This window comes from Formica exsecta, unplaced genomic scaffold, assembly GCF_003651465.1.
Source record: "Formica exsecta isolate Colony F162 unplaced genomic scaffold, ASM365146v1 scaffold11, whole genome shotgun sequence".
Classification (NCBI taxonomy): domain Eukaryota; kingdom Metazoa; phylum Arthropoda; class Insecta; order Hymenoptera; family Formicidae; genus Formica; species Formica exsecta.
Genome location: NW_021848439.1, coordinates 1,918,430 through 1,930,845, shown reverse-complemented (window position 1 = coordinate 1,930,845; position 12,416 = coordinate 1,918,430). Strand labels below are relative to the sequence as shown.

General features: G+C 33.3%; 3 protein-coding genes and 1 long non-coding RNA gene across 13 annotated transcripts in view; 2 read left to right on the top strand and 2 right to left on the bottom strand.

Moving 5' to 3' along the window:
- The window catches only part of LOC115235955 (E3 ubiquitin-protein ligase TRAIP-like), an 11,548-nt gene extending 6,395 nt beyond the window's left edge, over window positions 1–5,153 (top strand). The window contains exon 7 of one of the 5 annotated variants that reach the window (XM_029808131.1): window positions 5,029–5,153. Coding sequence is in view for 2 of the 5 variants with exons in the window: in XM_029808139.1 (XP_029663999.1) it covers window positions 5,029–5,051 (23 nt within the window). In the remaining 3 variants the exon portion in view is untranslated. Of the gene's footprint in view, window positions 1–147; window positions 1,996–4,027; window positions 4,375–5,028 lie in introns of those variants that run through there. The other 4 variants (XM_029808139.1, XM_029808148.1, XM_029808123.1 and 1 more) reach the window with 4 other exon arrangements.
- The window catches only part of LOC115235907 (dystrobrevin beta-like), a 15,057-nt gene extending 3,222 nt beyond the window's left edge, over window positions 1–11,835 (bottom strand). The window contains exons 1-15 of one of the 5 annotated variants that reach the window (XM_029808002.1): window positions 11,284–11,835; window positions 7,737–7,901; window positions 7,178–7,394; window positions 6,850–6,932; window positions 6,624–6,775; window positions 6,440–6,548; window positions 6,198–6,364; window positions 5,979–6,106; window positions 5,796–5,894; window positions 5,615–5,696; window positions 5,358–5,396; window positions 5,160–5,278; window positions 4,551–4,716; window positions 4,002–4,312; window positions 2,369–2,514 (exon numbers count right to left, since the gene is read on the bottom strand). In XM_029808002.1, coding sequence (XP_029663862.1) covers window positions 2,369–2,514; window positions 4,002–4,312; window positions 4,551–4,716; window positions 5,160–5,278; window positions 5,358–5,396; window positions 5,615–5,696; window positions 5,796–5,894; window positions 5,979–6,106; window positions 6,198–6,364; window positions 6,440–6,548; window positions 6,624–6,775; window positions 6,850–6,932; window positions 7,178–7,394; window positions 7,737–7,896 — 1,978 coding nt within the window. In that variant the 5' untranslated portion in view covers window positions 7,897–7,901; window positions 11,284–11,835. Of the gene's footprint in view, window positions 1–2,368; window positions 2,515–4,001; window positions 4,313–4,550; window positions 4,717–5,159; window positions 5,279–5,357; window positions 5,397–5,614; window positions 5,697–5,795; window positions 5,895–5,978; window positions 6,107–6,197; window positions 6,365–6,439; window positions 6,549–6,623; window positions 6,776–6,849; window positions 6,933–7,177; window positions 7,395–7,736; window positions 7,930–11,283 lie in introns of those variants that run through there. The other 4 variants (XM_029808029.1, XM_029808011.1, XM_029808019.1 and 1 more) reach the window with 4 other exon arrangements.
- Window positions 7,088–12,416, top strand: part of LOC115235982 — a 9,730-nt gene continuing 4,401 nt past the window's right edge. Inside the window, exons 1-2 of the long non-coding RNA XR_003884115.1 lie at window positions 7,088–7,426; window positions 7,765–10,022. This is a non-coding gene — a long non-coding RNA (uncharacterized LOC115235982). The remainder of the gene's footprint in view (window positions 7,427–7,764; window positions 10,023–12,416) is intronic.
- LOC115235870 (collagen alpha-1(IX) chain-like) overlaps window positions 11,879–12,416 on the bottom strand; it is a 25,875-nt gene continuing 25,337 nt past the window's right edge. For both annotated transcript variants that reach the window (XM_029807953.1, XM_029807962.1), the window contains exon 19: window positions 11,879–12,244. In XM_029807953.1, coding sequence (XP_029663813.1) covers window positions 12,126–12,244 — 119 coding nt within the window. In that variant the 3' untranslated portion in view covers window positions 11,879–12,125. The remainder of the gene's footprint in view (window positions 12,245–12,416) is intronic.

The following is a 12,416-nucleotide window of genomic DNA, read 5'->3' as shown; positions in this document are numbered from 1 at the left end:
TGAAAATGGAAGAGGGGGATTTTATGTTTTATATTTTTTTTTTTTTTTTTTTTTTTAAGGATTTGTCCCAGATTATGATGGATTCGTTTCCAAAAATTAATAATTTAACTGTCGAAATAACTTTCAAAAAATAATAATTAATTTCAGGAATCTGGCGTGTAGTGTAGTCCGTGTGCTATTCACTAGGCTAATATTGACTAACTCTATTCTAAAAAGAAAATAAATGAAAACGAATAGAAGTGGCAAACAGGCAAATATACAGACTATTTTTCAATCATTCGGCCTAACTTTAGCACTTGATCTCATTGACAGAAATAATGAGAAAGGCTGGTATACAAGATTTGCATCTGAAAACGATATGTTTATGATACGTATTCATCTAAATCTTTCTCGTTATTTCCGTTAGTAGAATCCGGCTAAGTTATACCAAATATTTTAGAAACAAACTGTATAGAAGAAATATACAGTATCCCAGAACTATATATATCGTATTTTCTCTCTCTTTTTCGATCATGAAATTAGATTTCGAATTAAGAAAAGAAGCGTTTTTTATTAAAGACTTGAAGATTGAATCAACAATTTCTGAAATATGTATAATTGAAATTAAACTTTAAATATGCAAATAGATAATAAAATCTTGTAATGATTTTTATTTTTACGAAAATAAAAGAAAAATAGATAATAATAGAAGATACAAATAAAATAAAATTAGATATATTTTGTCAAACATTTATTTAGTTAAGAGAAAATGTAAAATAGTTTTGAGAAAGACCGTATAGATTTTGTATTTACATATGTATGTATTTACATATTCAGAAATATATAAAAGAGATCTATATATGTTTCTTATAAATGTGATATAATTATTATCGAATTATTTTGATTGAATTAAAAAAAGTTCTGTTAAAAAATAATTGTGTATAATGCAAGAGGCACTGTGAAACTGAGTTCGGAGAAGTCACTTATTTCGCAAAAAATTTTATAGTAATTGGAGCGAGATAACAAATTCGCGTGTCGATTGCTGTTCGTCTTCCTACGAGATTGATTGTTATACTTACGCGACACTCTCTTCGAATATGAACATATGTACATAAATAAATAGGTGCTTTCAAGTTTTCTTCAATTCAAGTATGTCCAATGGAATATCTTACGTGTAGATAATATCTGTGCGGACGATTCAGAGATCGTTTACGAATAGCGAGACTAGAAATATATAGATAGAGAGTAGCATTTTTCATGCTATATGATATGATTCCAACGAGATGAGAGAATATAAATGCGCGACGTGGCATGCCTGTTTACATTCAGTTCTGCGATGGTCAAAAATATGTTAACGATAAATGTTAACAACAAATGGATTGAGAGAATAAATTCTGCATCATTTTTTGCGATTTTAAATCGAGTCAAAGGTAGTAAAAAGTATATGTATCATACATACTGTGCGAGAAGTTTGCATCCCGGTTTAAAAATTATATTCCTTTTTGGACAAGTTTAAAATAACTATGCAGAAAAAAATTTCTTTTAAAATGGCATGTATGAAAAATATGCAATAATTAATATATACATCTATAATGTGGTAATAGTAAGAGTAGTAATAAAAGTAGCAGGAGTAAAAAATAGTAGCAATAATAGTAATAATAATAGATATGGTTTTGTTATAAAATGCTATGCACGATAATACGGTGAATGCAAATCAGTTTATCTATTGCTCACCTCGCTTCCGATCGAACAATCGAAATCGACATAATTATGGCTCCCTTGACGAAATCGCTCAATATTCGTATTACTAACATGCTACCAGCTAAAACACGGCGATAGTTGCTAATAGATACTTCGTAGCTAAGCTTGCAGTATTAAACTGATCTGTTTAATTCACGAGACACCAACTCTATATTGCCTCTTAAAAATTACCTTCTGTCTGAGATAATGTAAAACCTATATTTCTGCGCTATTAATATATCAACTAAGGATTTATTACACTGTGACATAAAATAATAGATTCAGTAGTATTGCATATAATTATACCATTTTAAACTATAAGTACAATTGGACGTAGTTTTATCAATCAGACGGAATTCTTGTCAATGATGCGAAATTAAATAAATAAGTATATTTTTAGGTGCTATTTAAATTACTATTAGGTATTATTTAGATAGCATATAAATTTGATGAAATTTCAGAAATAATTTAAAATTTCGAATTCACATCACATATATTATTTAATTGTGTAATATGCATTTTTTTCCTAATATAGCTACAATCGAGAAATATTTTTAACTGACAATGAGTTAAGTCTGCTTATCTACGTCCAATTTATTAATAGTTTTTGACACTAATCGATTTTATAGCGCATTATTATTTGACATACCTGAATTTAATTCCCTCACAAGCGTCGACATGGCATTAGTAACGCTGTCGGCAGCTACCAGTAAGTCGTTTCTTAAGGATCGGCCCAAGCTATTATTGGCACTGCTGGAACCGCTTCCTGGTAAGCTGTTTGTCCTGAACGCAGACCTGACATCGAAAATCTCTATTTTCTTCGCGCGAAGCAATTTCCAAATGAAAATTATTTTTTAAACAGAAATTGCAGCATGCAACTTTTATTGCGCAAGCATTATCATTCCGCTTAATCATAATTCTTATTCAATTCACTACTAATTACTCACAATATCAAGACATACAAGCGGCATCTACAAAGTTTTAAATTAAAATTAGCAAATTTTTGATTATAATAATATACACATGCACGATATTTCTCGGGAAGCTATATTTATTAGATTCTCTAATGTAACGAGATGCTAATAAAAATATATCAATATGGCGAAGTTGTACAGATATCGCAAATGCTTTGTTTCCAGTTTAAGTATTTGCCGCGTTTGGTTATTATACATTACTTGCAGGACGGTATATTTACATATCGCAAAACGCATGATAAATACAAAATAACAATGTTTCAAAGATGGATGGTGTTTTACACAAGCTTAGCAGAAAAGAAGGACTGGATAGGTAACTCATACGCGTCAAACTTATATCCAACGCATCAATAATTTCTTTACAGGATAGCTGCTTTTGTACTGTACATAAATGATACATTTAAGATGACTAACAATGACAGCAGAAGAACTAAAAGATATATCCAGATAATATAAAAAACTTACATCAAACCTAATATATAACTTAAAAGAAATAATTAAAACAGAGTATTAAAAGCGACATGATATGATGTACAAATATCTCTACTATATATACTTATAGGTCGATATATATAGATCTGACGATTTAAGTAACATCTCACGAAGTACTCATTTCCTCATACTTATTTCGCGCTAGTACCATATTGTTCTTAATACTAGCTTAATCAGAGAAATATCTCATCGCTCATAATTGCATGCAGGAGAGAATTTAGGACTTTTTCAACTAATTGTGAAAAAATTGTATATAGTGTGCAATAATGTCTCTATATCGATCGCTACAGTAATATTGACAGGAGAAATTAATTTTTTAGTAAACATAATCGGAAGGGGGGAATATATATTTCACATACAAGTGATGAACCTGATTTTCGAGCATTTGACTTTTGCAAGTTGACTTTATCTTATAGTACATACAACCATTCGTTTACTTAGCTGATAATAATTTAGAGAGATTAAAACCAACGAGACACGTATAACGTACAATTACTATCTTCAATATGTATCTTGAATATCGATAGTTAATATTGATTTAGTTCCGTTATTTAATTATATGCCTGTATGTTAGAATATATTTTTAATGCACATGGAATGTGTATAGATCTAAAATACCATTTAGAAATCTACTTAAATGGATGAAAATTTTTAACTGCGTAGTATAATCATATCAATGTGAATAAACCGCGTGTATAATCATGTATCAGGCGTAATTTGTAATATTCCGTTCAAAATGTTCTTTGCTGTTTTTGCGCTGTAGAAGGTTCTTATCCCTTTTTGTAATGTATTTTCTCTTTGTACATGCTTGCCTACCTTACATCGCCGCCAACGCACGACAGGCTATCCGGAATAGGATTTTGTATCGTGCCAAGGATAGCATTGCCTTGTACGTTAGCCACTGTCGTTGGAACGGAACTTTGATAGCTCTGGGACATTTGTTGCGACGTTTGCTGCTGTTGTTGTTGCTGCTGCTGCTGTTGCTGTTGTTGAGGCGTTGTAGACAACGGGCCACCGGGAGTTGGCGGTGCCGACCTGCTGCTCGGGATAACACCAGGTGGCAAAGGCGGCGATTTTGTACTTCGCGGTGAACTGTTTGGCGTTGATCGTGGAGATGCTTGGTGATTCTGTTGAGACAGATTGCATTAGATTATTGATTGCGTTCCAAATTATCGTGAAAATTATGAAAATAATGGCTTTACCTTGTTATAAATTTTTATAATATACATCTAATCAATTCTCTTTTCAATTTTTTTTAGAGAAGTAAATTGAAAATTAGAGGTGAGTTTTTAACTAGCCTTTACAGAAATTACAAGAGAATAATTGTATTATAATTGTATTGTGTTATAATCGTAATAAAAATACCTTCAACATTTTCATTAATCCCTCCAGCTGTACCATCAATTGTCTTCTGGAATCTTGCAATGTTGCTAGATGTGTCTCCAATTCGTCTTTTCTCTGTCGCAAAGCTCGCAATTCAGACATTAACGCTGGATTTTCTAGACCCGCGGCTTCTATCTCTTGTTGCCTTCTATAGCGAAAACAAAGTTTCTTGAAAAAACTTCCGATGCGATATCAGGAACGTCAGGAAGTGAAATATATCACGATCTTACATTAGCACATAATAATATTCCACTCCACTGACACTTTTTATCATAAGCGATGTGATGTGTAGTTGATGTAGTATATTAGTATATGAATCTAATGAATATATATTAATCCACGCGAGAGAAATGAACGATTAGAATGTAATCGATATTAACGAATTTGTTTTTTCGTTTAAATGTGAATAATCTCTTTATCAATGTCAGTCGACAATATGTGTTGTTTCTCTTTGTTTCAGCACAAGCTATGCAACCAAAGTGACACAAAGCGAAACAGAACGTTCTGAACATGCGTGATCCTAGGATGGGTCAACAGGATAAAATCAAGGTTTAGGCTTGATATAAAGGAATATAAACGACACAGGTATACCTTAACCTTGCTATCTCGCGCATTATCTCTTTGTTCTTCGCCTCTAACTGCGATATAAGTTCACGCTGCGCCCGCGACGCATCTAAAGACGCCAAATTCGCGTCCGACGGCGCTCTCCCCTGTAACCAGAAATGATCACGCGTGAAACGATTCGCAACACGAAATTGTCAGTGATACTTTGAACGATGGTATACTTACTGTTTGATCTGCCTGGGACATTCTGGATGCAGTACGAGGCTGTTAACGAGGCAGTTATGAAATTAATATTAGTGCTGGCCATGAGTCGCGAAATGGCATAACGCACAGTTTAATTGGCTTTCGCAAATTTAATGGATTAAGATAATAAGAGCAATTTATTCGCGTTTTAACGTTTAAGCAAAATTACAACGCGTGGCTATGTAAAAACAGTAAGCGTAAAATGAATATAAAATGTATATAAATGTTAAAGGACTTACCATGGTCCTAGCTTCTTGTGCCAACCTTTGTGCATATCGTGCTATTAATTTATGTTCATCGTCCAGTCTTGAACTGTCCATACTGGACGATACACAAAAGAATAAGTAAAGCATGGCGTTTGGCACACTATTGGCAAAGGCAAATAAATTGTGCATAAATAAAAATCTCGTTCAAGCTTACCTCCTCAAGGTCGAACGACTGTCCACCGAGCCTGAATCAAAGGGAGCCATAAATCCTGGATCTGGAAAACCGTTGTGAGATGGTAAAGGTGATGGTGGGCTGGAACGTAGAATTTATGTAAATTGTAAAATCACATTCAGAAAGGCAATGATTGCAAAATTATAGAATGATAAAGATACTAACACTATATGCGACAGATCCAATGTCTTCTCGGGCTGTTCTGGGAACCGCGGTAAACTGTTCTTTCCCTTTTCGGGAACGCATCTAAAGCTCTTTCGCAGAGAATGACCAATCTGTTTGCTCGGTGATTTCTATCAATGAAAATTAAAAATTATTAAAGATTAAAAATAATGAAAGTTTAAAAGTTTCAGAAAAAAAATAAAAATAGTCAATAATACATACAAAACTACTATATTCTCTCGTTTCGTGATCATTGTTATGCGTTCCCGAAACTTTACCACGCCAGAAACAGTCTTGACACAGCTGATACGAATGACATTTTTGACATCTATATCGGAATCCGGTGAAATTCTCTTTGTGACACGCGTCACACATGATAGGATGGGCCACTGAAAACACAAAGGATTGAAATTTCCTTTATCTTATTCAATTTTAATCGGTTTATTGCGATACCGCGCAGTTACCTGTTTCCACGGCCGCCATTCTGTGATACAACGGTAACCAGATTAAGCAGTGCGGTCCAGGATCCGACATGAGCGTATCCAGAAAATCGTTCACAGTAACTTTGGAGTTCTGCCACATACAATGCATTATCCCTTTCGTTACTTTATCGATGTATTAAAGCGATTCATATACAATATTACATACCGCGGGAAAAATGGAGTTAGCGAGACCATCCGAATATCCGAACGATGGGGATTCATAGACTGCTGCAGTTAGAGCTAGAACTTCTTTCAAATAATCGGCGAACCTCCAATGTATCATGTGTCCGTTACTGTCAGATATTTGCGAATATATATCTGCTCGAAAAGATAAATTTCGTTAATAAATTTGCTCAGCGATTAAGGAATTAAGGAAATTACTTGCGACTTACATCGAAATTTGTCCATGAGTTTTCCCGCGCATAATGTGGCCAGAGCTACTTTCACCGAGAATACGGATATTTTATTATTTTCTCTGAAAAAAAAAAATTATTTAATGAGGCATCAAACAATAACGTCAAACATGAGAGAAATGATGTAAATATTTCTTTTTTAATATGAAATAAATTAATTTATCTAATCATTATTAATGCCATCTTTACATAAAAAATTCATATAATTTCTCACTTTGTTCAATATGACTGCAATAAAAGATCAAGAGTTTTCGTAAAAATCGATAAAAAATTGATAAAGAAATAGCGTTAATCTTCATAAACATACCCGCTAGTATAAGCAGCCAATAGCCAGTTCATTAGCAACGCCGTAGTTGCGTCGACTTTAGATTGCTGTGATACCGGGACCCTCTTGTTCAACGCGTGAAACAGGGAAGACAGTAGTGTTTCGAGTCTGGATACCCCTAACGTGCTCGACGGCTCTAACGTGTTTAGACCGTTCTCTCGAAATGCCTCGATTACGTTCCATATGTCGACGTTGTGCACTGTATACAATTATGCATCAATCATTACAAAGGTATATTTTAACATCTATCTTTTAATATTTTTGACAAAACTAATTAATATATAAGCACGAATGCTTTTGTTTAAAACCTGATATGACGCTAATGTGGAAAGACTTCTAATTAGATGCATTAGTATAGTTGTATAGAGTGTTAGAAAATTAGCATTCTAGAGTTAATAATCCTGAAGTACGCATGCAGAACCGATAAATAGATTAATCCTCATAGAAATACAATAATAAAAATGCAGAAATATATATTTTTAAAATGTTGAAAAGCTTATAAGTATACGATATATATTGAAATTGAAGTGTGTATACTTACGATGCACTTTTTTCTGTATAAATCTTAGCTTGCAGGCAGTACGATATGACGCAAATCGAATGGTATCAAAGTTCTGCTGTCGCATCTCTTGTAGAAGCTGCAAACGACTCATCTCGCCGCTACTTCCGTTTCCCGATCCACCTGCGCCTTCTTCTGCCATTTTCACTGCGAAAAATGAACGAATAATGTATTTATGTATTAATTAATGTATTTCTACGTTAAATCTTCTTCCTGAATATTTCTTTATTCATAGCGAATGTTGTTTCACAACGAATAATATAATCTTGCACATACTTGAGATTTATTAATGATTATGTTTCTTTTTAAAGGAGTAGTAAATATGTCGCATAAAGATAAGCAACGTACCGTGAAGGCCGAATAATAAATAGTAGATGACAATCAATTATCTTGCGCGTTTTTTTTTTCAACGAATGTTATGTAACAATTTTGCGTTAACATTTTAAATCAGATAAACAAAATAGGACGTTATTACGTGCCACGTACTAGAATAACAATAACTTTCATTTGCTGAAATTAATCGCATTTTTTAGCAGCATTCATGCAAATATAAACACGACACGGTAGAAAATCGTAATATCACTTAAATTTGCTGCATTTTCTTGTTTTAACTCCAACCATTTCAAACGACGTATTTCGTCTTAATTTGATGGAGCTCTCTGTATAATATATATAGACGTGCAACTAACGAAGCTGTGTTCTTAATTCGTAAAGGACGTTACGCGATGCATGGTGATTGCGAGAATGAAACTCTTTGTCATCAACTGAAGGATGAACTAGAGAGAGAACTAATTAGTAATGATTAGAATGTACATGCAATATATTCATCTTATGAAAGCAACCACGATCTAATATGATGTTATTAACAACTGGAGATTTTCTGGACTTTGTTCGTACGTATGTGAATCTACATAAGCAGAAGTGACTAAAATATTATAAAAATATTTTTAAAATACGAGAGATGTATATACATATAAAGTGCTTTTTATCTCAGCTATTTGTTAACTATTTATATATATTTACTAATTACTATTTAATTACTATGTAATTACTATTTAAATTTCTCTCCAGTTATAAATTGATAATAAACAGTTTTCATTATTAAATAATAAGATGATCAAATATGTTAATAAAGCAATGAAATTTTTTTTATATACCGTTTTCATGCAATGTTTAAGAAGCAGATAACTGATATCTTTTTTTCTTTAAAAAAATATTTGAGAACTATAATATTAAAAAGAGAATATACTGCTAATGAATTACTAGACATACGTGATTATTTATTTTATTTGTGATTTTAACATTCATAGTATTTTTTGTCATGTGAGTTGCTGAATATTATTCTCTCTTCTATTACAATTTCTTCCTCATAGATTTTTCACGTGAAAATTATACTTTGGGAAAAAAGTTAATTCAAGATCGTCCAACTGTAACAATGTAATCCGTTCGTACACGATTGACCTAGTTAGTAAACGTCGATACCCGAAGGTGTAATTGATTTAAAACCGACTGTTCATCACTCAGGGGGTACAAGCTTTATTTTTTTTTTCAGTCACCAATTTCTTACTCTCTCTTTGTAATCGACACTCTAAATTAAGCAGTATATTTATTAATCTCGGAAACTATTCAGAATAGTTCAATTATTTTGCGATACGGTAATATTAATTGAAGTTAATTTTTGGGCAAAATAATATTTTATTATGCATGAAATAATATTAATAAAAAAATATTAAAAAAAAAAGTTTAATATCTAAAATCTCTAAACGTTTTAAATCTTTTTCAGAAAAGTAATAGTGTGTTTATTTATCGTTTAAACATTTTTATCTATATTCAGTGAATTAGGATGAAATAAACTGGAGTACCAATAATATACTTCATTTTCTCGAAATATAATATCGAGTATCGCATCGTTTAACCGTTCTTAATAATTGATCGAGATTGTAGCGGAATAGACCGGAATAGACTGATCAGGAAGCAATGAGGTAATATCGGCGATAGGTTCAACGGAATGAGGGAACTAAACGAGGATGCCTAAGTTTGAATCAATACGATAAGTGGGCCAGGTGGGGGAACGTAAGATCGGTCAAAGAAACGGTGGGAACAGTCGGGAAAGGAACGCCAGGTGCGTTTGAAGGAACGCGGGAAATGGAGCGACTAAAAGGCGCGGCCAATTTCATCTCGTTGAGAAATCTTGATGCGGTTGATCTGGGAATCGCGAAGTTCAACGCCCGCAACAAACGAGATCGATATAATTTCAACAACGTCGACGTAACGTATATTGATATACTTCTACATAAACTTATGTTTACTATATGTTTAATAGGCGTCATAAAACTTTTAATGAGCTTTAGAACTCTGTATCATAACATGCACTCTCTCGTCTGTTCTTTCTAACCGTAATTTTCGCCATCTTCCATTTCGTTCCCGCCCTTCAAATCTCTGACGAACATGTGCTTATTTTATTTTATATAGATGCAGGAAGTATAACATTATGTAACTGAAAAGAATAGACAAAGTGACATTTCCATCTGCGATTTGCGCGGGACAATTTTATAAGTACGCGCGTGCGCAGTTTAGAAGAGAAACATACTTTGAAATTTCTTTTAGCACAGCATCTTCCCGACTATTAATTAATTTTCTCACCAATTAATCACAGCACACATCGCAAACTTATAAAGATATTTCTTGTTGGACAAGCACATTTTGCGTATCAAGATTCAGCATCAAATAGATATCAATATGACATCAATAAATACTATGATATTTTTGTTTCTCCTATCATTGCATTTAGTAAAGAATCAGTCTTTTAATTTAATTAATTTCATTTGACTTTCTATTTTTATTAGATCCAAATACGCTTAATTTTTCCAATCTATTTTAAAGTTGAATTGCATCAATAAACAATTGATATTTACGATTAACCATTAATAATTCAATATTAATGAAATAGTTATTTAATATAATTTTATCCTAAATCTGGCAATTTAAGCATATGCATTTACATGAACTTTAAATAATAAAAACACGATTAAAGCGAAAATGTTTTATTCAAATTATATTTTATAAAATGTTTTATCCAAATTTTTAGATATCAATTTATTTTCAATAAATATTTTTATATTTTGAATCAATATTGCAATTAAACAAATATTTGAAATGTAGATTTAATCGGCTAAAATAGTGTCTAAAAATCTTGACATATTTTAATGGACATTAATTATACTATTTACATTGATTTTATCAATTTATTATCGCAGACACTTTTTTTCATTTATTATAATTCCACTACATCAACAATATTTTTTCCAGCCGGATTTGCTTCAAGTTCTCTTTAGCCACATTAATTTTTTTTAAAAAAAAAAAAAAAAGATAAATATACGCTCAAACATCTATGAAAAAAAATTGCGAAAAGCTACAGTAAAATACTAAAGATAAAAGAATAGATGTACAATAATATAGAATAATTTTACGAAGGTATACAGACACCTAACCTGTTCTACCAGTCGGCTCGCTATCTACCTCTACCTACCTGGGGCGCTCGCGCTGCGCGCGTGTCTTCAGCGAAAAAAAAAGGGTACCGACGGGGGCGTGGAGTCGTCGTCCCGTCCTCGTCAAAGATCTCCCACGTATCCTCTTATCGCTCCCACCGCGCCATTGTATAGCGAGACGAAACCAGCCCTGATAATAGTCGTTATTCCAGCGATTAATCTCACGGTACACAGTTAGCACGGAGGGGGCTCGTGCGAAACTGTTCGCGGCCACGGGAGCAGTTTTCGTTGAGCGTAAAACGTACGTCTCGCTTGCCGGGAGATCGATACACGCTCGTGACACACGAGCGAACGATGCCCTGGTACGGGCGATGTCCGGATTCTCGGAACGTACGTGACCGAGATCTTCGCCGGGACGACGTCACGATAAACAAGCCCGTCCGTCGAAGCCCGAGCTGACGCACGTCGCGAATTCCGCGGCCATCACTGGCCATCGCTGGCTGATACCCGACGACCCGTCAGTGGCGCCGACGCGCACCGCGAACGTGAACGGGAGAACGGAGAATCGGACCGCGGCGACGCGCGCGACGCGACGGTTTCGAAATTTCGGAACGCATCAAGGTAAACTGTGCGTATCAAAAATAAGTTTTATTAAATAATACATTGAATTCGATGCTTTAATCACATTATTTTGTCGTAATTAAAAGAAAATCTTTATACATGGCAGTGATTTATAAGGGATCTCTGCAAAGATTTACACAGGTTAGAATGACTATTAAATTATAAATATACTTAATATATCAGAAAACACATCGAATTATCTTTACTATCCGCTTTTCCTGCTACATAAAAAATTCTTTAAGTTTCTATAGAATATTGTTGATCAAGGACCTTTTTCATTACCACGATTGTACTGCAGGTAATTACTGCTAGGATAATTACAAAATTCGCAAAATCCTGGTGGTCCTTGCGCTCCTGGCGCTCCGACAACACCGGGAACACCTGTAAATCAGATGGAATTAATTCATTATCATTATTAATACATTATAATTAATTAAATAATATTATTAGTATATTATATATTATATATATAAAATGATTACACATACAAAAATATTGAAAACATCACTAATAAAAGTTTTAATAATTCTGTAAGCTAATTAAAAACACCTTT